Consider the following 27,641-nt stretch of genomic DNA (forward strand, 5'->3'; position numbering starts at 1 on the left):
TTGTCAACCTCTTGTTTTAAAGGTGCTGGGTGCATTGGAAAATTTGAGGTCCTAATGCCAGCAAGTGTGACGACACTCAGTGGATCGTGTGTTACCGTTCCTTGTTCCTTCACCGTGCCGGACAATTATAAAGCCCATCTACATCCTGGATGTAGACCAATATGGATAAAAGATCAAATAACTATCAGTGCTACAACATTCAGGGGAAATCTAACAGCGTACAACTGTACTACAACATTCAATAACGTACTTAAAGACAATGTTCAATATTATTTTAGAATTGACTGCGGAAATCCATTAAAATTTATTTTTTCATTAAACCTAGTGACCATCCAGATCAAGGGTAAGTGCAATGTGTGTGCGTCTGAAACAAACATGTATCACAAGTCCTATTGGTCTCACTGTGGTTCAGATGATGCTGAATGCTGGTAATGCTTGGGTCTCCATAGTAACCGCTCTAAATTGGTTTGGTACCCAGGGCTCCCTGATGCACCTCGTTTGACCACCCCCAAGGAGCCGGTGGTGGAGGGGACTCCTGTGGAGCTGGGGTGCTCTGCCCCGTCCTACTGTGACACCCAACCCCCCACTGTGACGTGGACCCCCGCCCTGGGGCTCAGCACCCAGCTCCAGCAGAACGATACCGTGACCTCCACTCTGACCTTCAACGCCTCCCACCTCCACCATGGAAACAATGTCTCCTGCACTGCGGCCTACTACATACCATCTGGGAACAAAACTGTGACGTCTACAAGACACCAACTCAGTATCTCATGTGAGTCAATGTACTACCTTTTCAATGAAGAGTACATTTTATTATTTGTTTACTTTTTTATATTGATCTTCTCTGTAATATACCTTTTTTTCGTAATCTTAGAAGACAAAGCAGTGGGTTGATAAACAAGAACTCTTGATGCTTCTCCTTTTTTTCATTTCATTTACTTTATTTTATTCTATTCAGAACAGTTTTCTTAAACTCACAACATCTCACCAACATGACAGCGGAGCTGAGGGCTAGGCTCTGATTGGTGGGTTCTCTCTCAGATGCCCCCAGGAACACCTCTGCTGTCGGCAGCCTGTGTCTTCCAGCCGGAGAGAGAGGCTGCCTCAACCTGACCTGCACCAGTCATGCTAACCCTGCTGTCAGCGAGGTCACCTGGTACCGAATACACGGAGAACAGATCCTTGAGATCGGGACTGGATCTTCTCTGTCCATCCAGCTGTGGAACGCCAATAACGTTTTCTTCTGTGAGGTCCGGAATGACTATGGCACCGAAAAGTCTAATTTCTACAAGATTTACATCCAAAGTAAGTTGATTCAAAACAGGAAACCACCCTGAGCTTGGTGATGTACCTAAAGGTTTCCTCGATCTAAGACAGAAGACAAAGCAGTGTGTTGATCAATAATTCAAAGTAAGATTGACTCAAAACCATTGAGCAAATGTAAGGTTATTTTATTCAAACCTGAATACGTTTATTACCTATTCATTTCAGTTTTTGCTCTGCTTTCCTGTTCAGTCTGACTGCTTATTGTAAGATCGACATTCAAACTTAGATTGACTAAAAAACAGGAACAACCCTGAGTTTGGTGATCTAGTGATAACAATCTTTTTTGTTGAACAGGAAGTAAGATGTCTTGCTTGAAATTCTCTCTTGTTGTCTTTCCCCTCCAGACTTGGTGCTATGCATTGGCAAATCTGCTGTGATAATCGTGGGCTTAGTATGCGTGGTTGTGTGTATTATAAGGTAAGTCCACTTGAATTCGTACACATTCACTGTGTCATTTAGAAGCAGATGCCTACAAGCAGACTGAGGACATGAACTGAAGGAACTGAACCCCAGGGGCGCAGTTGAGTGTTGACAGTGTAGTGTGTAATGACGGTTCCCAACTACTCCTCAAGTACCAACTACATACACTTATTATGCCCTGCTGTTCAATAACTGAAAACATTTAAGGCAAGATATATCCATCATATTTGCAAAACATATTTTTTTATTGAGGGCTATTTAAAGAAACCATAAAGAGATTCAGCAGGATTAACAGCGCTGCCAGGTGCTAGTCACGCTGTGTAGCTTCACTGCTGGAGCTTCTGATTTAAAAAGGTTTATCACACATCAATCGTGTGTGGGACAAATCGTATTATTTATTTTCCGTTGTGCAGGCTGCTCAACTTCCCGTTTTGTGTTCCATTTCCCTGCTTTGTGGACTCTACACCACTACATAACATATATCCATCATCCACTTACTGTGTTACTGATGCTGCTGATCTACACATGTCATTACTTCAATTTAGCGGTCGTCCTTCATTCAATTATGTTAAGTTTACTCTTTCAATCATCACCCTCTCCAATAGTTTATTACGGCCGAGAGCTGGGTCTATACATGGTATTAACAGAACAGTATCAACGAGATTAACAGAGAACAGTATCAACAGTGTTAACAGAGAAAAGTATCATCAGAGAACCGCATGAACGGTGTTAACATTATTAACAAAATGAATAGAAGTCAGTATCAACAGTATTACCAGTGAACAGTGTGAACGGCTTTAACAGTGTTTACAATAGTAACAGTATTAACAGAGACCAGTATCAATAGTATTAATAGAGAACAGTATTAGCTGCATTAACACTATTAACATTATTAACAATGATAACAGACCAGTTTTAACGGAGAACAGCAACAACAGTATTAACAGTATTTACTAATCAGTGCAGTATTTAATCTCTATCTATATCTTCTTCCTGTATGCTGGCTCCGCTCTAGGTTATATCTCTGCTTGTGTATATTTTAATAAGTTCCTCATTCCCTCACCTCACAAAGGCGTAGAGAGAAAGATGAAGTAGAGCTTTTACTCTTCAGGAACTTCATATCAAGTCCTTCACCTCTATCACGTAAGTCAACTCTATGTCTGGTTGATAGAACAAAGGAACATAATTACTGTTGTATTACACGTCTAATGTCTATTACATGTATTGATGTATATTATTTTTAGTTTTATTCAAGCAATACCTGTTTTAGTTAATGTAAGGGTGTTATCTTTTGTTTTCCTGTTTATATCTCTGTCTAAACTTCTCAAGAGTTGAACATTTCCAAATGTTATCTTTAAAGGTAATACATCACATATGCATGGTTATTATCATTGTTCTTCTTCGAATATTGGTATTATATGATGAAAAATTAGTTTAATTAGTCATGGTAAAAGTGGTAGATTTACTGGTATTTTGAAATAGACATTTCAATAGCATTTAACAATGTCTTACTATTATAAGTGTAGTACTGAATACCTTAAGGGTAGTACGATATTAAGTGTAGTACAGAAGTTAATGAGATTTTTGTATTTCTCCTGATGAAGTTCTGAAGGAGAACATGACTGGATCCTGGAGACTATTTCTGCTCTGTAGTCTCCTGCTAGGTAAACATCTCAACCCTCTCAGTTGAAACCTGTAGTTACCTTCTTAATACCTGTAGCACTGAAGTTCTCCCTGTAGTCTCTGTTTTTACCCTCTGTAGTACTCTCATAATACCTGTAGTACTTGCTCTGTTAATGCATATATATTAAAAAGTACGATTTTGAAACTAATTAGAAGCATACCATACAAATCAAACATAATAATGACAATAATAATGATAATAATAATAATAATAATAATAATAATAATAATAATAATAACTAATAACTTAGTAAATAATATAACTTACTAATAATAATTTAATTGATTCAGATAAATTATCTTGTTTTTTAGGAAGTTCAATGTTGCATTAAAATATATTGTCAAAGTTTGTGCATCGATTGAGCCTTTGGATTTGTCAACCTCTTGTTTTAAAGATGCTGGGTGCAACGCTGCAGAATTTGAGGTCCTAGTGCCAGCAAGTGTGATGACACTCAGTGGATCCTGTGTTACCGTTCCTTGTTCCTTCATCTTGAGGGACGGGTTTGATGCCTGGCTAAAGCCTGAATGTGGAAAATATTGGTATAAAATTCTATATCAACCTATAAGTTCTACAACATTCAGGGGGGACCTTACCGCATACAACTGTACCACAACATTCAATAACGTACATGAAGACAATGTTCAATATTATTTTAGAATTCAATGTGATGGAAGTGGTTTAAAATATCATTTTTATGAAAACCCAGTGACCATCGGGATCAAGGGTAAGTGCAATGTGTGTCCGTCTGAAACAAACATCTCTCACAAGTCCTATTGGTCTCACTGTGGTTCAAATCATGCTTGGGTCTCCATAGTAACCGCTCTAAATTGGTTTGGTACCCAGGGCTCCCTGATGCACCTCGTTTGACCCCCCCCAAGGAGCCGGTGGTGGAGGGGACTCCTGTGGAGCTGGGGTGCTCTGCCCCGTCCTACTGTGACACCCACCCCCCCACTGTGACGTGGACCCCCGCCCTGGGGCTCAACACCCAGCTCCAGCAGAACGATACGGTGACCTCCACTCTGACCTTCAACGCCTCCCACCTCCACCATGGAAACAATGTCTCCTGCACTGCAGCCTACTACATACCATCTGGGAACAAAACTGTGACGTCTACGAGATACCAACTCAGTATCTCATGTGAGTCAATGTACTACCTTCTCAATGAAGAGTACATTTTATTATTTGTTTACTTTTTTATATTCATCTTCTCTGTAATATACCTTTTTTTTACTCGATGTTAGAAGACAAAGCAGTGGGTTGATAAACAAGAACTTTTGATGCTTCTCCTGTTTTTCATTTCATTTACTGTATTTTACTGTATTCAGAACAGTTTTGTTAAATTCACAACATCTGACCAACATGACGCCGGAGCTGAGGGCTAGGCTCTGATTGGTGGGTTCTCTCTCAGATGCCCCCAGGAACACCTCTGCTGTCGGCAGCCCGTGTCTTCCAGCCAGAGAGGGAGGCTGCCTCAACCTGACCTGCACCAGTCATGCTAACCCTGCTGTCAGCGAGTTCACCTGGTACCGAATACACGGAGAACACATCCTTAAGATCGGGACTGGATCTTCTCTGTCCATCCAGCTGTGGAACGCCAATAACGTTTTCTTCTGTGAGGTCCGGAATGACTTTGGCACAGAAAAGTCTAATGTCTACAAGATTGACTTTCAAAGTAAGTTGATTCAAAACAGGAAGCCACCCTGAGCTTGGTGATGTATCTAAAGGTTTCCTCGATCTAGGACAGAAGACAAAGCAGTGTGTTGATCAATAATTCAAAGTAAGATTGACTCAAAACCATTGAGCAATTGTAAGGTTATTTTATTCAAACCTGATTACGTTTCTTATCTATTCATTTCAGTTTTTGCTTTGCTTTTCTGTTCACTCTGACAGCTTATTGTAAGGTGGACATTCAAAGTAAGATTGACTCAAAACCAGGAACAACCCTGAGTTTGGTGATGTAGTGATAACAATGGTTTTTGTTAAACCGGAAGTAAGATGACTTCTCCAAATTCTCTCTTGATGTTGTCTTCCCCCTTCCCTGTATTCACAGCTCCTCCCAGGATCCTGCCCTCTTCAAGCTGCAGCAGAATTGCAGCCTGGGTGCGATGTTCCTGCTACAGCGTGGGCAGACCATCACCGTCTCTGGAGTGGTGGTTGGATGGGAAACTGGTGTTGGGTTCTGAAGACGTGTCTGTTAGCCAGGTCAACCTGGAGAACGCCACGTTGAGGAGCTCCCTCACAATGAGGGCCCCTGCTGGTCTGACAGCCTTGACCTGCCACAGCTCCAACGCTGCCGGGAACACCAGCCAGGAGCTTCCTGTCCCCCACCTGGATACACAGCCAAACCTGACAGGTCTGACCTCAGGTAGCTAAAGGGACCCTATTGCACCACCAGCTGTGAGGCTGATCTGTCATTACAAGGTCTTTCAAAATACTCCCATCCCAAATAGGAGTGATGTAGACTACAGATGATGTATGATAATAAATATAATAATTATATTTATTTATATAGCACTTTTCAAAGTTACAAAGTAATTTACATGGTCACACAAACAAGACAAATTACTAAAAGTAGAATCGATAAAGTAATAATGACAAGCAAGATGAATTAGGAGATATTTGAAATAAGAAAAAAAGCTCAAGTTTGTAGACGCTGTAATGAGAGGGACAGTAATACAACGAGTTACAGTAGTCTAAGCAAGAAGAGATGAGAGCGTTGATAACAGTGTCAAGATTTTAACGGGATAAAAACAATCTAATTTTATAGATAATACGACACTGCAGAAACACAATTCAAAGACTGATATTATCTTGTGGTTAAAGTTAGAAATTATGACACCAACATTTCTGCAATGGGGTATGATACAACAGGATACCGTGAGGAGAAGTGCTCTCTGGCCTTCCCCTATGGTAATGGCTTCCAATTGATCTGAGTTTAGCGGAAGAAAGTTTTAAATATACAACAACTTAAAATATTCTGTGTTGTACTTTGACCAGTTGTGTTTGCGTTTTATTGTAGTGAAACAAGAAATTGGTCCGGCATTAGTCTGCATATTTATAGAAACTGATGTTCTGATGAACGATTTGACCTAGCGGTAAAATATGGAAAACATAAAAGGGCCAAGGACTGAGCCTTGAGGCATTCCATAGTTAATGGAAGGTTGAGGAACTAAAGTAACCAATGGCCAAGCAAAAGTTCCTAATAGAAAGGATAACATAAGGAGAAAATATAAAACAAATCTGTGGCGGCACCTGATAAGCCAACCCAATGCCTAAGACTTTCAATAAAATCACATGGTCTACTGTTTCAAAAGCAGCAGTAAGATCTAAAAGCAAAAAAACACATTTTAGGCCGTGTAAGAAAAAATTGAGGGAGTGACTTGTGCATCATAGATCAAGGTTCATGAAAATGAGGTAATAAACAAAATAACGGATGGGTAGATCAACTCCCAGGTCACCTCCCTGATGGACTGCACCAATTGGTAGGTTGGTAAGAAATTTCCTTTTGTGATTTTTTTTTTAATGGCTTTTGACGACTAATAAGCACAAGGGATTCTTAATATGCATTGATTGGTCAAATCACAAATTCCTGATGCCACCTTTTCACACTCAGAACAACTGCCCTGGATAGCTGCTACTGCAGTGCTAGCCGCGTGTCTGCTGTTTGCAACAGTGTGTGCCGTAAGGTACGTGGACTGCTAGCCATTGTTCGTACGAATGTCCATTTCTTCACTGATTATTTAATTATTCTCATTATTGAATAATTAGCTTACAGGCACACCGAGTTCATCATCTGAATTAAAACCACTTTCCCTGTCTGGCAGTGGGATCAATTCAGCTAATCACAATGTCAATCAAAAATGGTCAGCTTCTTCTTCTCCATCCTCTTCTTCTTCTTCTTCTTCTTCTTCTTCTTCTTCTTCTTCTTCTTCTTCTTCTTCTTCTTCTTCCCAACTGTTAACATTCCAGAGCTTGGAAAATGGCCACCCGAACAAGACTTGGCAGTGATGGCCTACTCAACAAAGCTCCCCCCAACCAAGGGAACTCCAAGGTAAGCCTCCCCTTATTTATACCCAGGATACCCTATCTGAAAACAATCTGTAACCGGCTAACCCTAACACTATCTTTACCAACGTAAGCCTAACCTTATCTGTAAACAGGTTACCCTAAACCGACCCTATGTTTACCCAGATAATCCTAACCCCATCTTTTTCCCACGGTCAACCTAACCTTATCTGTAAACAGGTTACCCTAACCCTATCGTTAGCAGGGTAACCCTAACCTTATCTGTAAATGGGTTACCCTAACCCGACCCTATGTTTATACAGGTAACCCTAACCCTATCTCTGTCCCAAGGCCACCCTAAACTTAACCGTTTTTAACCCGGGAAACCAGGGTGTGAGTTACATGTGAGCCAGTAGGAGTTGATCTCCCATAAGTCTGAGCTCCCATGAAATAAGTCAAATGTGTAAAAATGTGTGTCTTTGTGTGTGTGTGTGTGTGTGTGTGTGTGTGTGTGTGTGTGTGTGTGTGTGTGTGTGTGTGTGTGTGTGTGTGTGTGTGTGTGTGTGTGTGGGATGTCTTTTTGACATCCCAATCAGTAAATCCATATTTAGAGCTGTCAAACGATTAAAATATTTAATCGTGATTAATCGCATTAATGTCATAGTTAACTCACGATTAATCGCGATTAATCGCAAATTCTTTTTCTATGCTAAATATCCCTTGATTTTTTTGTACCATAATTCTTCTCATTTTAATTCTCTTATCAGCATGGTGAAGTGCATCGGCTTGCCTTGTGCAAATGATTTTTTAATGATAACAACAACATTGGCATATACTGATCAAAACAGGACGATACAAAAAAAGAGCCTATAGTGCAATTAAACGACTGCTTTGAACAAATGTCATTTGAACATAGCAGTCAGGCTAGTGCTTCTTTGTTTTGAGCCAAAGATTTTGTATTTATTTTTTTTAAATAAAATAATTGCGTTAATCGTGCGATATTTTTTAACGCCGTTAAAATTGGTTTGCGTTAACGCCGTTAATAACGCGTTTAACTGACAGCTCTCTCTCTCTCTCTCTCTCTCTCTCTCTCTCTCTCTCTCTCTCTCTCTCTCTCTCTCTCTCTCTCTCTCTCTCTCTCTCTCTATATATATATATATATATATATATATAATATATATATCTCACTCAGGTGTTCTTCAAAAGTGGGGAGGACATCTATGCTAACATTGATACACTGATGAACACGGTCGGACCGAGACGGGATCCTGTTGGAGCAGGAGAAGAGGCTGCTGGACTGGGAGAAGGGGCTGTTGGACTGGGAGAAGGGGCTGTTGGACTGGGAGAAGGGGCTGTTGGACTGGGAGAAGGGGCCGACTGTGATGTCCTGTACACAACAGTGAAATGGAAGAAGAAGTCCTAGAAAAAAGAGGTCTGAGCTCCTGGGGCAGAGACCCTCTGGGGCCCAGGGCCCCGGAGGCCCATACACTTCCTCTGGGGTGGATGAGGGATGAGCTAATGCTCAATGGATGAAGTTTGCATGGTGCTTTTTATTACCTCCTTGATAAAATGCAATTTGCGTATTTTTATTGTTTGCGTTCTCTCTTTAACGTGCATACATTGCATTATCGTGGTCTGCACAAACGTGTCATCATGTGTGTATTCTGCTAACTGCACTGTCCATAACTATTTGATAGGACTTCATTGTAGCGTATGTTACAGGATGTTGCGGATGAGTTTCAGCGAGACCGCCTGCACTCAACAACCAATCATCATACTGACCGCTAAACTTGTGCCCGATAATCGACGTAAGGGGGTGCCATTCTTAGTTCACTCTTGTTGATTTATCCTAGTATGAGTAGGTCTCAGCGGCTTTGTGAATTACTTTAAGAAAACTCCTACGTAAAAACTTTTAGAGCACGTTAAGAGCACTCCTTGCGGTAAGATAAAAAGCTTTGTGAATACGGCCCCAGATGTCTAGTAAATCAGAGGTTAAAAAAAAGGTTGGGTGATGACCGAAAGGACGAGATCGCGGGTACAAGCGGCCGAGATGAGTTTTCTCAGAAGGGTGGTTGGCGTCTCCCTTAGGGATAGGGTGAGAAGCTCAGCCATCCGTGAGGAACTCGGATTAGAGCCGCTGCTCCTTTACTTAGAAAGGAGTCAGCTGAGGTGGTTCGGGCATCTGGCAAGGATGCCCACTGGGCGCCTCCCTTGGGAGGTGTTTCAGGCACGTCCAGTGGGGAGGAGGAGACCTCGGGGAAGACCCAGGAATAGGTGGAGAGATTATATCTCAACACTGGCCTGGGAACGCCTCGGGATCCCCCCGTCAGAGCTGGTCGATGTGGCCCGGGAAAGGGAAGTCTGGGGCCCCCTGCTTGAGCTGCTCCCCCCGCGACCCGACCCCGGATAAGCGGATGACGATGAGATGAGATGAGAGATGCTGCAGCAGTGAACTCTGTCAGTGTGGCACGGAGCGCACAGTCCCAGAATTAAAAAAGAAGTGGTCATAAAGGTACATATTTTTATGTAGGCCTACAAATAAATCGTTATGGTCCCTGAAGACACTCTCCCTCCGAATCCTGCCATTTGCATGGTGCTCCAGCAGTGCCAGCATTGCCACCAGTGCCATGGTGCAGCATTACGCACGGGGCTCACCGCTGTATTTATAGGGTAACGGTAATTAGACTGACCGAGAACACCTTGGATAATCAGTTTGTAATAACCCACGTAAAATGTTCTTGAACATAACCCCTTTTTAATGCCTGATTTGTCATGAAAAGCATCAAGAGGAACGGACAATAATATAACGATTGTGATGAGGAGTATGTGGCTTGATTTTACACACTTGGGATTTAATTGACATTTGATCAAGTGTTTACAGTGTCACATAAAAATATGATGCTATTGACACATGTTTGACAGATGCTTTATCCCATGCAGTCGCACCGTCAGTGGACAGTATCGATAAACTGGGCATAAACTGTATGCATAAACTGGGCAATTTATGCATTCCAACCACATAATGCATATTTATGCATTCCAATTTATGCATTGCATTGCTGTGCGTGCAATACAATGTAAAGTTCTGTAGTTTGTTTTCGAGCTGGTTGCGTTCACACCAAAATATGGAAAAAGTTGCCGCGCAGCACGATCCCATTCAAAGTGAATGTAGAGACGTGTTTCGGGTTTGCTGCCGGACCACTATTTGATTTGCGGCGCGGCAAAATTTGATTTGCAGCGCGTTCACGTATTTTGCGGCGCGACAAATGCTGCTCGAGTTGAAATATTTCAACTTTTCGGCAGCAAACGCGTGATGACAGCCAATCAGCGTTCAACAGCGTTGCCACTGAGTGACATGCCGTAACAGCCAATCAGTGTTACTCCCTTGGAGTGACCTAGAGTTCACTACCTGATCCAGATCAAACCGCTAAAATGGAGGAAAAGCTCATCATTTCAGTCTCCGCATTCCCGGAGATCTTCAACACCACCCTGGCCAGTTATAAGGACCGGACGGTCAAGACCAAGGCTTGGCTGAAGGTGAGCGAGGAGGTCGGGCTAACTGGTAAGTCTTTTTGAATTTACTTTACTTTAAAAGTTACTTTATTCCAGCTATCAATTGAACCAAGCTAGTTAGTGAGCAGTTAGCATTCAACAGTTCAGTTCGAATTACACAGCGTAGGCTTTTTTCTTGTCAGAGGAGGAATGCCGACGAAAGTGGAAGGTCCTGAGGGACGCCTACCTCAGGGAGAGACGCAGGCAGGAGGCAGGAAAGAGGAGTGGGTCAGCAGGCCCGTTGAAGACGTGGAAGTACTCTGCAATCCTCTCTTTCCTTGGCCCATTTGTTACTCCGAGGGAGACCAGTAGCAATATGGTGCTGGGGGTCGAGGTAGACGGGATTGCAGAGTACCCAGTCGAGGACCACGGTTCAGAGGCAGCAGCAGGGACAGCGAGTGACCAAGGAGGTTGGTCGATAAGAGAAGACACACATGCACGCCCATACACAGCATGATTTGTTCTATAGATTGATAACTACGTACCTCTTGTCACCTCAAGATCTAAGCTGTGAGGAGCCGGAGGCTGCTGCCGCTGCCTCTGAACCCATTCCACCACCACCACCAACTGCTGCCGTCACGACTCCTCCTATTGCCCCAGGTATGTCATTTAACATGAGAGAAATTACATTTATTTTATGCTACACTTCGTTTTATGTGGTCATGAGGGTCCCCATGCATGAATGGTATGTTATGAGTATGACTAGTTATGTACTCATAGCCTTTCATGTTGAATGTATTTTTGTCTGTTACCTGACCCAAAAATGTTGTTTCCATTTGAAACAGCGAGGACACAAAACCGAAGGAGAGAGAGGGAGACGGAGACGGAGATCGAGAGGTTACTCCTGGAGGTGCTGAGGAGGCAGACCGCACCTGTGCCTCTCATCCTCTCTGAGGATGTGCACTTTTTTAAAGGGATACTTCCTTCCCTGCAACGATTGCCACCCCATGCAAAGGAACAAGTCAAATTCCAAATTCATATAAATTATTGCACGATGCCAACTGTTGTCATAATCCAGTACAGTTTAATTCGATCAATCAATTTGGACCAGTCGATGAATAGGTTCTGGGGTGACAATGGTTGCAGGGAATGATCCATGCCCATTTTGTTTTGTTTTTTTTGTTTACACACACACACACACTCCAATAAATTATTTTATACCAAAAATGTGTCTTCATATTCTTTATTGAATGGCCATTTATGTTGCTTGAGGGAAATGTTGCAAATTATTTTGTGCCGCAGATTTTGGGGTCCAAGCAACTTTGTTTAAGGTATTTTTGTCAGTTATGTTGTGTCCTGCTCGTTGAAGAGCACAACCAAGAACGGGAGGTCCACGCAGCAACAGTTAAATGAACGTTACATTTATTTAGTAACTCGAAAAAACCCACAAATCAGCATTCTGTAGTGTAGAGTTGTGTTTACAGTTAAACTAAACTATGAGTATGTAAAGGGCTAGAATAACAACCCCAAACAAAACCCAGTTGGGTGCCAGGCAGCACCAGCCTTCCAGGTGGCAGAGCGAGCTGAGCCAAATGCCTGGCCAGGGGAGGAGAAACTTTTGCGGCGCAGCAAAGGTTTTGCGGCGCAGCAGAAGTTTTGCTGCGCTGCAAAACTTGATTTGCTGCGCGGCAAAACTTCGGTGACAACGCATACTGGCAGCAAATGCATCTTTGTGAACGCAGGGGCTAATGTAGCTGCAAATATACAACGACTAGCTAATTTCATGACACAATCACAAAGACGAACGGGAACGCTATAAGTGCTCCAAGACTGGAAATTACGTAAAAAGCAACTCGGAAGGCTGGTGTCCGAGGATTCAGGAACACACCATGGATCATCACACCGTCACTGATGTCATACTGACACGTCACTGAGGTCAGACTAGACACGTCACTGAAGTCCGACCGGAGGAAAGATGGCGACTACCTATGAGAGCTTCTGCCTGTGAGTCTGATTATTTATTACACGTTGGACAGCAGGCGATCTCGTTCACAATTTTAAATAGAAAGCACTCCCAGCCTTGGAGGGTCTATATAATAAATATATATTATATAATACTGGTATATCATAAACGTGTTAAAGACAGCGGAGCTAAATGCTACTTAGCGGGGCGCCAGAGGCTTCTGTTCTGGTGCTAATGATAGTTGATGCTAGCGAGAAAGCTGCTCTGAGGACCAGAATAATCCTAACCCTAAACCAGAACCAGTTGTACGGGAATTGATAAGGTGGTAATGGTTACACCCGTTTATATTGTTAGTTGGTTAGTATAATTATAGCTGTCTGCAGCTTACAGAAACATAACCAAGCCATCTGTAGGACAGAACCATAACCCAAGCCTTTGTATTACATAAGCATAACTCAGCCCTCTGCTTTACAGAACCATAACACAGCCATATGCGATACAGAACCATCACAAAGCCCTCTGTATTGCAGAACCATAACACAGCCCTATGCATTACACAACCATAACCCAGCCCTCGATGTATTACAGAGCATTAACCCAGGAATACCTTGTTGGTAGAAATATGCATTATGTGGTTATATGTATTGTATTTCACCTGTTGTATTTCACCCGTGTTGGTGGTTGTGCTGCGTCTGAACATGTGTGTATTGCGGTTCTTAAGGCACACAACCCCGGAGAAGTTTTACATCGAAGCCTGTGATGATGGCGCAGATGCTGTCCTTGCTATTGACAGGGTATCAACTGAAATCTCTTTAACAGGTAACTAATATCGTGATAATATGCATCAATTAAACTATATATATCGGCTGTAGTTCTGCTTGTGGTGATCAACCATGTAGGAGGGGGGTGTTAACCATCTTCGCTCTCTGTGTCCAGTGAGGAAGGATATCCCTCCATCCGATCAGTCCCAGCCGATATGCGGGATTATGGGGACAATCCGTATGGTTGCAGGTATGTTTTTAGGATATCCTAGAATAGGATATCCTTCCCTAACAAGGAAACAACGGTCAAGGACAATTGTGGTTGTGTAGAAAATTGTTTAAATCCTACATCTGCCTGCCATGATGTCCTTCTCAGGCATGTACCTCATTGTCATCACAAAGAAGAAGAAAGTGGGAGATCTTCTGGGTCATGCCGTCTGGAAGGCGGTGGACTTTGACATCATCTCCTATAAGAAGACCATGTTACATCTGACGGACAACCAGGTAGGCAGTAGGAGAACCGCGGCTAGTCATTGCACCCTTTCACTGTTCTGTTACGTCTGCTTCGGACCTCTTTGTGAGGTTGAGGGATCTTCGATCAACAAGGCATACATGATAACTCAAAGTGATTTGATTGCATCCGTGTTCCCCTAAAGCCATTCCTATATATATATATATATAAGATATGATATTATGTTATCGATGGCTGCAGTCAAAAGGTACATGCTTTTGGTTTTAGAGATAAACCTGTCAAATCAGGCCTTTTTTGGTACTGTCCCTTGCAAAGCGACGGCTCATTCTTGTTTGGCTTTTGTTCAGTGTGAGATGAGATTCTTGGTTTTAGCACGGTTAACAGCATGACAAAAAGACTAATCTTTGTAAATGTATGTGCAGTCACTCTATAGTACATACCTGTTAGCTGACACGGTGCTGTATCCAGCTACATTACAAAGCTCAAAAAGAGACTTTAATCAGCCTTTCCTTAAACCTCCACCGATAAAGTAGTATGTATAGTAAGATAAGGCACTGACCCAAATAAATATTTATAAAAAATATGAATTGATGTTTGTTTAAAATATTGCATTTTGCCTTTCATTCTGTGTTTGAACCTTACATCAGCCACATGCACGTGAGCATTAATTTACAACAGCAAACCACCTCATCTCCTTTAGTTACTGACCCCAAAGTGTTTGTTCACGTTGTAGCGGTAACCAATTTCCCACTTAATTCAACAATCCCACCCTCCACCTGCTTTGGTAAGTTGCAGTTAGCCCGTTTTAGAGAATGGCTAGCACTCCTACCCTCCCCTCGTTTTTTTTTGTAACCCATCAAACAACGTTGCGTCTCATTTCTCCGGTTAAAAATAAAACGAGATCTCAAAATCTCTTTCACAGATGCAAGACAACAAGGCCTTCCTGTCCATGATGAACCATGTGCTTCAGACGGACAGCTTCTACTTTGCCACCAACTACGACCTGACCCACAGCCTGCAACGGCTGGCCAACACCAGCCCCGAGTTCCAGGAGATGAGCCTGCTGGAGAGGGTAGGACGAGGGGGGGTCGGCTTAGCTCAGGAGGTAGAGCAGTTGTCTTGTAACCGAAAGGTTGCTAGTTCGATCCCCTCAAGCTCCTCCTAGCTGAGTGTCGATGTGTCCCTGAGCAAGACACTTCACCCTAACCGCTCCAGACGATGCCATGCAAGATGCGTGGCATCGTCTGTCATCTGTCTGTCTGTGCATGGTTGGCTCTGCCGTCGGCCTGTCAATGTGTGTATTAACCGATGTAAGTTGCCTCTGCTAAATGCCCTAATTGTAATTGGTAGCGGCGTTCTGGGCAGGCGGCGTGTGGGCAGGATGCTCTCTGAGCTGGGCCTGACTGGGGAAGACCCTCTCATAGGTTTGGTACACAATCATGGTATTTGGGTAAAGGGAGACACTTGTGGATAAATGACCACCGTATGACTTCAGTGTATAGTGCGCACAAGTGTATGAAGAGTATGGTTTCAGTAGCTTCCGTTCTGCCAGGTAAAAAGCAGTTCACTGCCATTAAAGGTGTAAACCTGGGGAGAAATTTAGGATTGCTGAATTTCAAATAAGCTAACTGCAATGATGCTACGTAGTCAAAACTACCTTACTAGTACGGGAGGTTATACCTCTTCAAACAGTTTGCTTATCCTCTGTTTGATTTGTGGGCTGGATTCCTTCCTATTACATTTGTTTGTTGACATTGGTTAACATGAATTCCCCTTTCAGGCCGACCAGCGGTTCGTATGGAACGGTCACCTCTTGAGGGATATTTTTCCACAGACAGAGGTAAAAAAAACACAAAAAAAAAAAATATTTGTACCCAATATGATGTTGTCTGGAGATGTTTCAACAGAATAAGGATGGATGATGTTATGCTGATTTCTTGGTTTTTGCCCTTTCCAGTTGCACAAGTTTGCCTTTCCAGTTGTTCACGGCTGTATCCTTTTCTTAATGATATTGATGATGGTAATTATGAATGATTGATTATAGATTTCTCATTTAGCCTTGGTATTTTGTTGTAATGCTCCTATTGAACCATCAGGGAGAGCCAAACTGTACAGCCGATGTTAACGTTAATATTCAGTTTAGTACTTTGTACTCTGAAGGCCCTTTCTTTATCTAAAATCATATTTTGTTTATCTAAAATCATATTTTGCTACGTAGTCAAAACGACCCTACTAGTATGGGCATGCAAGACTTTTGTTTAGTCTCGCATAACTATGTATACTATTTTTAGCCCACAAATGTTATACTAATTCAAAATACTTTTATTGATAAAATAATACAAGGCATGATAATTAAATGTATGCTGGTGTACAGTTTTGATCAAACTCAAGTTTGAACTTTAACCGCTCCGCCAGTCATCATAATGAAGTCGTGCTGCATCAACGGGAAGCTGTTTGAGTGGAACCTGATATCAAGACGGAGCTGTTTCAGAGCCGGAGTGCGCTACTATGTCAGGGGTAACTACTCTCCACCTCCTAACCGTGGTCTTGCCACCCCTGCTGGAGGTTTTTCCCTCCAGCCTCTCTTTAAGAAATGTGCCATTCTACACATCTGTACTTAGTGGCCACATTTTGAGCAAGCAGGACCAGAAATTCAGCACCTGACTGATATATGTTTCCAGGCGGATTTATACTCATGTCTTTATCAGATCGAAATGCCTTGTATCCAAGGTCAACACATTACTCTAGTTAGTCTGTCGTGAGACTACCCAACCTGTTGGTTGTATATTTAGTGAAAGTCATGCAACAACTTTTGTGTGTGTTATCTGTGCGCAGGCATCGACACTGAGGGTCACGCAGCGAACTTTGTTGAAACGGAGCAAATCGTCCAGCACAACGGCGGCAAAGCCTCATTTGTACAGGTGAGTGGACGAGGTGTCCGATAAACAAATGAATTCACACGACCTGAACTATTTTTGCGTCAAACGATCTCTAAACTAATATAAACGAGTTCAAACATTTTTTTTTTAATACATATATATTATTTTTTCATTCCATGTTTTATAGAAATTGCAGAACAGCTGAATACATATTTGTCCATGCATTTCTATTTGAACATTTTCTATTTGGACATTTTGTGTATTTTTTTAAGGGGACATTTCTAAATTATCAGTTATGCATCATGTTTTCAAACGCAAAAAAAGAACTCAATATTGACCAAATTACTCGTTCATGATTTTTTCCATAATTGAGCAGCCCTACACTGACCTCGTTCTCAATATGATCTCTGCTCCGTCGATATGGTCTGATAGTCACGTCAGAGTGAACCCTACTTTACCTGTATTACCCATTATATAATAGCAACACCGGATGTTTTGGAGTTGTTGACGTGTTGTTTTTCCCCCCTTAGACACGAGGCTCCATCCCCTTCTACTGGTCGCAGAGACCCAACCTAAAGTACAAACCGAAACCGCAGATCAACAAGACGGTGGACCATGTGAGATCCTTTTTTGATGTGTTTCATTGTGTAATCCCCTTTCGTTATCGTTTAGGCATTTGCAAACTAATCCTAGTTTTCTTGCTAATTACTTTGTTTGTATCCTTGGAATTAGTTGGATGGATTCCAGAGACATTTTGAGTCCCAGATCCTCATCTACGGAAAACAAGTGCTTTTGAATTTGGTAAGATACGGTCAATGTTTCTCGTTTTGTGGAGTTTCCCATATTGGTGTCCTGTATTCATTGTGTTTAAATGATTAACAAAACAATGGAATTTTAAACAATAATTAAAATAGATCTTTAGTCATATATTTGGTTATTATTGAATTAAAAATACACGATTGGTGAACTGCCGCACAGAATGGTTTTCCAATGTCGACATTTTATTTGCCCTTCATTCTAACCAAATTTTTTCCATGCAGATTAACCAAAAAGGCTCAGAAAAGCCACTGGAACTTGCTTTCGACAAGATGGTGACCAGTTTGGGGAACAGCATGATCAAGTGAGGAGCGAACCGCCCCTGATCCCAAGTGTTCTGTAGCGATTCTCCCCTAATCCCATATATTTTGTAGTGAACCTCCAATCCCATGTGTTCTGAAGCGAACCCCTCAATCTCATGTGTCCTGTAGAAAACCTCCCCCAATCCAAATATTATTTTGCGACCGTCCCCCTACCCAATATCTCCTCTTAATCCCATGTGTTCTGTAGCAGTACAGCCCTGTATCCTCAGAGTTGCCACTCTCTTCTGCACATGTCTAATTGTCTTCCTCGCTAGGTACGTGGCGTTTGACTTCCACAAGGAGTGCAGTCGGATGAGGTGGCACCGGCTGCAGATCCTGTTGGACATCGTGGCCGAGACTCAGGATGAATTTGGGTGAGGAATTCTCATTTGTTTTTGGGACTGTTTTTGTGACGACGATGAGCGATGTTGTGGAGGAACGAGCGATGTTGTGGACGTTTTGTTGTCGTCGTTGGTGACACCGATGTGGTGGAGGAACGAGCGATGTTGACGACGTTTGTTGTCGTCGTTGGTGACACCGATGTGGTGGAGGAACGAGCGATGTTGTGGACGTTTTGTTGTCGTCGTTGGTGACACCGATGTGGTGGAGGAACGAGCGATGTTGTGGACGTTTGTTGCCGTCGTTTGTGACAGCGTTGTGGTTGCGCGGCAGGTACTTCCTGGTGGATGCCGACGGTAACGTGCTGGTACAGCAGGAGGGGATCTTCCGCAGCAACTGCATGGACTGCCTGGACCGCACCAACGTCATCCAGAGCCTCCTAGCCCGTCGCTCCCTGCAGTCCCAGCTGCAGGTCAGTGACATCCCCACCGCCGACTGGGCTTCTGTATATATTAGTGCTGTCAAGCGATTAAAATATTTAATCGTGATTAATCACATTAATGTCATAGTTAACTCACGATTAAAATTGTTCCTATGCTAAATATCCCTTGATTTCTTTGTCCAATTAATTGTTCTCATTTTAATGCTCTTATCAACATGGAGAAGTGCATCGGCTTGCCTTGTGCAAATGTTTTTTTATTGATAACAACATTGGCATATACTGATCAAAACAGGACGATACAAAAAACAAGCCTATAGTGCAATTAAACGATGAACATACAAACATACTGCCTTGAACATAGCAGTCAGGCTACTGCTTCTTTGTTTTGGGCCAAATAAAAAAAATAAAAAAAAACCTAATATATAGATTGGGTACAGTCAATACCCGAGACTAGAGCAATGGTTCAACAGCATAGACTCTACAATAGGTAGTCAATACCTGAAAAGCGGTGGTTCACTAGCATAGACTGTATAAATACAGTCAATACACTAGAGCAATGGTTCAACAGCATATACTGTATAGAATAGGTACAGTCGATAGGGGTGGGAAAAATAATCGATTCTTCGATGCATCGCGATTCTCGCTAGAACGATTCCGCCTCGATGCTAATTATTATTATTTATTTATTTTTTTTCTGCAACTTTCTGTCGCCAGAGACGGATAATTTTAAAATGATTTAATTTGTCTTCAGTGTGTATTGGCCAATCTGATTTTTCTTGACAAGATTGCGATTCAGCCTACGCATAGCATGCACGCATGGGTTACAAAAAATGACACAAGAACTCCTTCTAATTGAAGAGCAGCTTTTTCTTTAATGACATAGAAAAGAAAGATTAGAAATAAAATAAAACTGAAACCAATTTTTACATCCATATTGTGTTGTAATGCAAGCTGAATAGATTATTGCATTGTCCATAGAAAGTCATATTTGTGACAAAAGCTTTCTCTGTAATAAAATATTAGATAAGTTAATTCATCTGTTGATGTCTTTAATGATCATCACAAAAGCAGGAAGTGATTAGCATACTCTGAGTAGCAAACTCAGATGTATATATATATTTCTGAAAATCACGCATGGAAATGTACATAAAAAAAATTGTTGCATCGATAATCGCTTTAGAATCGAATCGTTGACCTCATAATCGGAATCGAATCGTGAGGTGCCAAGAGATTCCCATCCCTAGTCAATAACCTAGACTAGAGCAATGGTTCAACAGAGCATAGAATGTACAGAATAGGTACAGTCAATACACTATAGGGCTGTCAAAACGAACTTCGCTATTCGAATATAACTAACGTTCAAACTTTTTTTTTTTTTTTTTCGCGAGCAGAAACAGAGCTGGAAAGCATAACTCCTAAAAACTTAAAAAGCACTGTCTGGAAAAATTTTGGATTTCCATCGATTAACGGGAAGATTACATCCAGAGAAACCGTCATTTGCAAATTATGCTGTAAGTCGTTAAAATACCACTCGACTACGAGCAACATGAGCGCACACCTCCATTCAGTGCATTACTCGGAGTACGCAGAACAGTTAGCGGCTGAGGAAGAGCCACGGTCAAAACAGCCAAGAATAACATCGTTTTTGCCTCCCTCCTCATCTCGTTGTCTGCCAGCTGGGCGGCAAGAGACAATAACGAAAAAGCTGACTGAGTTTATCTGCAAAGATATGAGGCCAGTTAACATCTCGCAGGGGGACCAGTTTAAGGAGTTCATCCGCGAGATTGAGCCACGGTACACGTTCCCTCTCGTGGGACAATTACCAACAGAATTGTAAAGCTGTATGATACCACTAAAGAAAACATCCGTGAAATTATTAGTGGACAATCGATCGCCCTAACCACAGATGGATGGACATCAGTGGCCACGGACTCATATGTGACGGTCACGGCACATTTCATAAACAAGGACTGGGAAACGAAGGATATCGTTCTCCAAACGACAGAATTTAAAAAAAGCCACACTGCCGAGAATGTTGCCGAGCTTCTTCATTAAACATCATTGCTTGAATATTTCTGGCGTTATATCGTACCTATTTATATAAGTTTTGTATTGATTTGGTAAAACTTGTTGCAAATGTTACATAACAGATTTGGTTGACGCACCCTCTAGTGGACGCGGGACGTATGCCTAATAATAAGATGGTATCGGTGTATATAATGATATAAAAAAATAAAATAAAAAAAAACATTTAAATATTCGAATATTATTCGAATATTCAACATAAGAAGCATTAGAAATTCGAATATGATTTGAGGGGAGGATTGACAGCCCTAATACACTAATGGCATAGTCAGCTAATCACGGCCATACATTAACAGTAATAGATTACATCTTGTCCAACGTAATTTTGAGGTTAGGATGTAGTTTCATACACTGAGTCAGTCTTCTTTCCAAAGGGAATGTCCTGTGTGTATGCATCATCCAAGTGTAGCTCGGTGTCTTAACGTGTTGCCACGCGTCCCTCCACAGAGACTGAACGTTCTCCACGTTGGCCAGCAGATTGAAGACCAGATGGACTTTGAGAAGATCTACAAGAACGGTGCGGGGCTCCCTCTCAGCCATTCATATATTCATCAAATTGCACTATGCGTCAATATCTGGGGATTGCATATTTGCCCCCCCCCCACCCACTTTTCTTGTTTCACTTGCTCTACGATCTCTCTCTCTCTCTCTCTCTCTCTCTCTCTCTCTCTCTCTCTCTCTCTCTCTCTCTCTCTCTCTCTCGTGTGTTTGCCCGTTAATAGTATTTTTCACTCATTAGTTCTCTCAAATAATTTTACATTTTTCTTTACTTTCTATCCGATGAAAACGTCATTGCATTCTTATTAAAAAGACTAAAACTCAATCCTTCTGTTCTCTCTGACTAATGACCTCCTTACTGTTTCTTCCTGCAGCGTGGGCGGACAATGCCAACGCGTGTGCCAAGCAGTACGCGGGCACTGGAGCCCTTAAGACGGACTTCACCAGGTGAGCCCTTGTGAGCCCTAACGGCCTCCACGAGGATACCACGGTCGTCCTGTCCACACAGCCCACCACCCACGCATGTATGACTCTAATCATAACCGGCTAGCTGGCCGGAAGAGGATCATAGCCCCAATAGAATCTCTACACATATGTTGTGGACACACAACAACATATATGGTGTTGTCAGGAAAGGGTTTAATCTTTGGATTAAATCATAGTGTTGTCAGGGAAGAGTTTTAACTCTTTTGATTATAGAATCAGAATCCGAAAGGATTTAATTGCCAAGAAGGGTTTTACAACAACCAGGAATTTTGCTTGGTGAATAAGGTGCATACATTAAGACAATAACGATGAACAATGAACAAACAGTGATATATATATAACACAATATAAACAAGCAGGGACATAAGTGATCAATTAAAAATAGGATAAAATAGAATAAATTAAAAAAATAATAATAATAGTGCGGTGACCCGCCACGTTGAGCGAACCAACTCCTCCCAAACAGGACACCATTACGTTGGATAAAGCCAAAAAAGGCAGGTTTATTACCGAACATAAAGTCTCTCCTAACACAAATAACTTAAACCTCGGGAGGAATCAGCGGTCCCCCTTCTTCGTGGGTGGAAACCCGTCACCCACGAGGACCGGTCTCTCCGTGCAGGAGCTCCAGGGCTGGGAGAGCCCCGAATGAGTGGAGAAGCAGGCTATTTAAGCCCTGCTTCTCCACTTGTTCCTCAGGTGCTCTGAATATCCTTAATTGGCCTGGGCCGGGTTGCCACATAGAAAAAAAAAGTAAAGTAAAAGATACTTAAAAATGTATATGTATAGGCTAGTGTTGTCAGGAAAAGGTTTAGTCTTGATTATAGGCTAGTGTTGTTAGTAAAGGGTTAGTCTTTGGATTATGTTCACGATGGCTGACTGATCACTCTCCTCCCAGAACGGGGAGGCGGACACAGCTGGGCTTGTTGATGGACGGCTGGAACTCCATGATCCGATACTACAAAAACAACTTCTCCGACGGCTTCAGACAGGTGTGTGTGTGTGTGTGTGTTAGGGCTTTGACTTTTGCCCAAAAATCATATTCGAAGTTCGTTTGTTTATTAATATATAATATATATTTTAATATTTATTAATAATATTTTGACCATTAAATGCCTTCAGTAAGACCTGGATTGGGCTTCGCGAGGTTTGTTTACTGGCGTTGCTAGGGTTACCGGTCTTGCGTGTTCCAACGGTTTATTAGGTTTCTAATAAATCGCTGTCTAATCAATACTTCATTCACTGCCTCTTCCGTGGTCATTACAATATTATGAATGGACTGCGTCGGGTTCTCCGACGTCTCTCCCTCTTGGCCTGCCCATAACAGGTTCCAATATTAAGGGCTGCCTAATATTCGTTTGAATTTTGATTTATTTTTGATATTCGAATTATATTCGAATGACGAAGTTCGGAGTCAAAGCCCGTGTGTGTGTGTGTGTGTGTGTGTGTGTGTGTGTGTGTGTGTGTGTGTGTGTGTGTGTGTGTGTGTGTGTGTGTGTGTGTGTGTGTGTGTGTGTGTGTGTGTGTGTGTGTGTCAACTTCTGTGTTTTTGTGTGTGTGCATGCGTTGGTTACTTTACATGGCAGTAGATTACACTCTGGAGTAACACACTGACACACACTGTTTGATGCAGGACTCCATTGATCTGTTTCTCGGCAACTACTCCGTGGATGAGGTAGACCTGACAACTCCCCTCCGGGAGCTCAAAGACTGGAAGTTCCTTACGGTAAACCACAAGCTGAAAGGCAATTTGAAAAGAGAAGCTGTTGTGGCCATAGCCACTTTCCCTTTGACCCACCCGTGTATTGGTTCTTGATTGGATGATCCTCTCTCTTCTCCTCCAGCTTCCTATCATCATGGTGGTGGCCTTCTCCATGTGCATCATCTGTCTCCTCATGGCTGGTAAGACCGCCGGAGGGTTGGCTAGCTTTAGGAGTGAGCCTAGCTACACACAGTGGCGCTTTAGCCCTTGAAAGTCAGTTAACTTTTGCAAAATCTACCTGAAAAGTAATCCGTCGTGACAGTTTTAGTTCGTACATTCGGGAAACAACGCAGTGGTCGAGTTGTGACAAAAAGCCAGGGGGGATGGTGGATTTGAACTTTGTGCTGATGACTGCGCATATGGTGGAGCACGTGAAGGCACTATTGCGCAAGTACGCCTGCATGCTTGTGCAATAGCATACTGCCCGAGAATGCAGTATCTCTGTCAAATCTGTCCCTGGGAAAAGTAACGTTGCCCTAGGGTTGCCGCGGGATGCGGTATTACCGGTGTTACCGGTGTTGAGGACACCGGCAACACATTTATAAATAAATAACATTTATTACGTTATTTATTTATATTCTAGTAATACATTTATTTTTCAGTAGAAATTAATAATAGGCTATAATTAAGAAAATAAAAATGTAATTATAATAATAAATAGATATAGTAGATAGGCTACCTAATAAACCGTTGGCACACACAAGACCGGTAACCATAGCAACACGATAAACAAACCCCGCAGTGCTCAATCCCTACGAGAGCTCCCCGCGCTACGGCCACCCGGAGGCGCACAGAGCTTTTGGCCGTGATATTATGCATAAATTAATATTATACTATTATGGAACGTTATAAGACGCTGTCACCGAGAATTGGCGCGCTGCCAGACGCTGTCACCGAGTGCGAGAGAGTTCAGGGTTGACGGAGAAGATGGCGCTTGACCTAGTCTCAAAGTTTATACAGTTTATACTCGGTGATACCGGTGTTGACACGAGTGTATTACTTTACGGTGTGAAAATGTCCACACCGCGGCAACCCTACATTGCGCGGAAGTGAAAAAGGAAACTGCTATAATGAAATAGCGGTAATATTTCCACATTAATTGATCAAATAAAAGGGGATGGGAAGGGGGGATGGCTGTTTCAGAAGGGGGATGATTTTGATCATTTTAATTCCAAAGGGGGACGCCAGCCCCCCTCATCCCCCCTCAACTTGAGTGCTGGATACAAGCCATGGCTTTATTTTGGTAAAATACGGTAGTCAATTTCCCACAGCCAGTCAACATGGCCATAACGCTGTTATTTAGTTGTTTAGTTTTTTCAGAGTCTCCCAGCTACTAACCCCCCCCCCCCCCCCCCCCCCCAGGCGACACGTGGACGGAGACTCTGGCCTACGTGCTGTTCTGGGGCACGGCCAGCGTCATGACCTTCGCCGTCATCCTCTTCAACGGCCGCGACTTCGTGGACGCGCCCAAGCTGGTGCAGAAGGAGAAGATGGACTGAATGTGTGCGTGTGGAAAGCAGCTGCCCCCCAGAGACCACTCCTCCGTCTCCTCCTCCTCCTCCTCCTCCTCCTCCTCCTCTTCACTCTACCGCCCCCATCAGCGGGCCTGGAGCCTGTACTGACCCGCTGAGGCTTGAGGAGGCGGAGTTTGGAGGCAGCTTTGGGAAATCGGAGAAGGGGGCGTCCGCCGCGACAAGGGGAACGACCCGGGAGTCTGTTGCGTGTGCGGGGGGGGGGGGGCAAGGGCGACGTGCAACGGACACGTAAAGAGAACAACGCAGGCCCTGCTGCTGTCCACACTGGTTGGTTTGCTTTTTGTTTTGGGGGCCGGACCGCCCCGTCGACGTGTCCCTACTGTACCCCTACCTGGGACACATCGGCTGCTGAGACTTCACAGCGGGGTTGAACAAGAGGCGATGTATGTCGTGTTTCCTGTTATTTTTTGCCTCCCGTTGTGTGCTTTGCTGACAGTTTTATTTGTGTTGTCTTTTGCCAATGTTATTCTTGCTCGTAGCCATAAAGTCTATTTAGTGTGTCAGCAGTTGGCCTACATCGACTGTGGCTTAGGGGAGATGGCCGACCGTGGTTATGCTCTTGTCTGCAGGGGTACCTCCTGCAACATAGGGATCATTTTTGTATATTCACTGCTTTTAATTGTATGGACGACATAAGGAGGAACAGGAGCGCTCGCTCCTTGGGTTTTTCTGTACTCCATTCCTCAATCCTTTTCAGCAATCCTATTTCTGTCGTTCCGAAATAACGTACGTTACCTCAAAAGTAACAACATTTTTGAATTGGAACCTAAAGCTAGATGAACTGAACTGCGGTACTAAACACAAAACGACCGAGTTTAAAAGTTCTTTGTTTGTGCACAGTAAGAGGACGAATGTGAAAATAGATATTTTATTCTTACATCATTGACTGTCATTCAACATGTTTTTCTCATAATGGTCTAGTCTTATTGTCTCTGACATCAACCCATTTGTTCCAGTAGCATTTCTCTACTGGTCAAGATCACCATTTAGTGGTGAATGAGGAAAAGCCAGGGTATGGAAACACCATTATAAATTATGACTTACTTTTTATACTATCTTCCTGCCAGAATTATGTCGGTTAATGTAAGAATGTTGGGGCACAGATCCATAAATTAGTTGTTTGATATATAAACCAATCATGGGTTAATGTACATAGAAATACATAAATTAAATAAATATGAGTTACAAAACTTTACATTAATTCGTAAATATTGCAAACTAGAACATCTGTAACACCAATCCACAACACGGTACAGGTCAGTAATGATTGACTATGTATCATTAATTATCATGCTTTCTGAATGATACCTTGTTATTTAGCAAAGAGTTTTCTGTTTGTATTTTAAATGAATTGGGATTATATATATATATGCTTATATTCATGTCTAATGACATTTCATTGAACTGACATTTCATTAATAAATATTTTTATTCAGCAATGGGTTTGTTCAACGCCAAAACAGCAATCAACAGTTAGCCAAGTGTATCGTTACTCAATATAGAATATTTTGGGGCTTTCAATTCAGCTAAAGAGGGCCTAGGTTGCTAACTAATGATAATATTCCTCAAATCTAATCTCATACAGAGCTTTGTTATTTATAAATCAAGTTTTTATTTGTTCACATGGATTTATTTGTTTATCCTTTTTTGTGCCTCAAGTCGTTATCTGAAGTATAAAAGAAGTGTATGTTATAATAAAAATATCATATCACTGCTGGAAATGATAAGCTACCTTTCACTCTATGATTTTGAAATAAAATAACTCATCATTACTTAAAAAAAAATAATAATAATCTAAGTCACTTTGATTTAGGCGCTTATTTCTCTGCTATAGCTAATTCAGAATACTGTTGAAACGCAATTACTCTCGTAATACGTCCAGTGATCAAACGGATGCCTTTCAACAGCTGAAAAAGCACCTTGACTATTCAGAAGACAATCTGACTATTCAGCAGGAAAACAACCCTACTAACCCTAATAAGAGTCCGGAATAGGGTTTAGGGTTAGTATAATGCCCTAAATGTAGTATAAGACTTGGTATAATGTTTTGGTTTAGGGATTCACTGGGTTGGGTTTTAGAGTTTGGGGTTCTTATTGGTGGAGTTTGAAGGTTTAGGCCCAATCCCATTTCAATATATCGATAGATTTCTTTTTTTATTCAGGTGAAATATTGAACCTACCCCCCCAGGTTCAATATATCTATTTTTGGGTGGTTGACAAGGGTTACAAAAGGTTTAGACAGTTTGTGAAAAAGTCAGAGAAGAGAAAGAGAGGAATGTAACCTTCAGCAGGAGAGGTACAGGGAGAAAGAGAGAGAGAAGGGCTCCAAAAAGCTGTGAGGAGTTTACCCTATCCTAGTAAAAGGACACCAAGA

At 42.3% G+C, this 27,641-nt stretch overlaps 3 protein-coding genes across 3 annotated transcripts; all 3 read left to right on the plus strand.

Annotated features, from left to right (window-relative positions):
• The first annotated feature begins 445 nt into the window (after positions 1-445).
• On the plus strand, positions 446-9,986 carry LOC130384593 (sialic acid-binding Ig-like lectin 5). Its single transcript, XM_056592862.1, has 12 exons — positions 446-772; positions 1,042-1,305; positions 1,671-1,743; positions 2,819-2,889; positions 3,351-3,410; positions 3,825-4,154; positions 4,274-4,567; positions 4,839-5,102; positions 5,481-5,795; positions 7,044-7,116; positions 7,400-7,481; positions 8,628-9,986. Exons 5-12 carry the CDS (start codon positions 3,365-3,367, stop codon positions 8,856-8,858), a joined length of 1,635 nt encoding a protein of 544 aa, XP_056448837.1. The 5' UTR covers positions 446-772; positions 1,042-1,305; positions 1,671-1,743; positions 2,819-2,889; positions 3,351-3,364; the 3' UTR covers positions 8,859-9,986.
• Positions 9,987-10,682: 696 nt separating this feature from the next.
• LOC130384755 (transcription factor Adf-1-like) lies at positions 10,683-12,140 on the plus strand. The gene is made up of 4 exons (XM_056593078.1): positions 10,683-10,997; positions 11,131-11,397; positions 11,489-11,587; positions 11,773-12,140. The coding sequence occupies exons 1-4, from the start codon at positions 10,868-10,870 to the stop codon at positions 12,078-12,080; spliced, it is 804 nt and encodes a 267-aa protein (XP_056449053.1). The 5' UTR covers positions 10,683-10,867; the 3' UTR covers positions 12,081-12,140.
• Positions 12,141-12,825: 685 nt separating this feature from the next.
• LOC130384393 (phosphatidylinositol-3-phosphatase SAC1-B) lies at positions 12,826-27,029 on the plus strand. Its single transcript, XM_056592540.1, has 20 exons — positions 12,826-12,931; positions 13,612-13,709; positions 13,827-13,901; positions 14,028-14,155; positions 15,046-15,195; positions 15,904-15,963; positions 16,081-16,114; positions 16,539-16,640; positions 16,959-17,044; positions 17,533-17,619; positions 17,735-17,803; positions 18,043-18,122; positions 18,396-18,494; positions 18,793-18,931; positions 21,434-21,503; positions 21,859-21,931; positions 22,869-22,962; positions 23,604-23,696; positions 23,815-23,872; positions 25,095-27,029. The coding sequence occupies exons 1-20, from the start codon at positions 12,903-12,905 to the stop codon at positions 25,229-25,231; spliced, it is 1,761 nt and encodes a 586-aa protein (XP_056448515.1). The 5' UTR covers positions 12,826-12,902; the 3' UTR covers positions 25,232-27,029.
• The last annotated feature ends 612 nt before the right edge of the window (positions 27,030-27,641 follow it).

The sequence above is a fragment of the Gadus chalcogrammus genome, chromosome 6 (genome assembly GCF_026213295.1).
Source record: "Gadus chalcogrammus isolate NIFS_2021 chromosome 6, NIFS_Gcha_1.0, whole genome shotgun sequence".
Classification (NCBI taxonomy): Eukaryota; Metazoa; Chordata; class Actinopteri; order Gadiformes; family Gadidae; genus Gadus; species Gadus chalcogrammus.

Excerpts from the sequence above, each read along its gene's own strand:
- LOC130384593 (XM_056592862.1), top strand. The coding sequence starts at position 3,365 with ATGACTGGATCCTGGAGACTATTTCTGCTCTGTAGTCTCCTGCTAG. Across the intron at positions 4,568-4,838 it reads ATACCAACTCAGTATCTCAT|ATGCCCCCAGGAACACCTCT; the intron begins GTGAGTCAATGT and ends GTTCTCTCTCAG. Across the intron at positions 5,103-5,480 it reads CTACAAGATTGACTTTCAAA|CTCCTCCCAGGATCCTGCCC; the intron begins GTAAGTTGATTC and ends CTGTATTCACAG.
- LOC130384755 (XM_056593078.1), top strand. The coding sequence starts at position 10,868 with ATGGAGGAAAAGCTCATCATTTCAGTCTCCGCATTCCCGGAGATCTTC. Across the intron at positions 10,998-11,130 it reads CGAGGAGGTCGGGCTAACTG|AGGAGGAATGCCGACGAAAG; the intron begins GTAAGTCTTTTT and ends TTTTCTTGTCAG. Across the intron at positions 11,398-11,488 it reads GACAGCGAGTGACCAAGGAG|ATCTAAGCTGTGAGGAGCCG; the intron begins GTTGGTCGATAA and ends TGTCACCTCAAG.
- LOC130384393 (XM_056592540.1), top strand. The coding sequence starts at position 12,903 with ATGGCGACTACCTATGAGAGCTTCTGCCT. Across the intron at positions 18,123-18,395 it reads TTGGGGAACAGCATGATCAA|GTACGTGGCGTTTGACTTCC; the intron begins GTGAGGAGCGAA and ends CTTCCTCGCTAG. Across the intron at positions 21,932-22,868 it reads CTTAAGACGGACTTCACCAG|AACGGGGAGGCGGACACAGC; the intron begins GTGAGCCCTTGT and ends CTCTCCTCCCAG.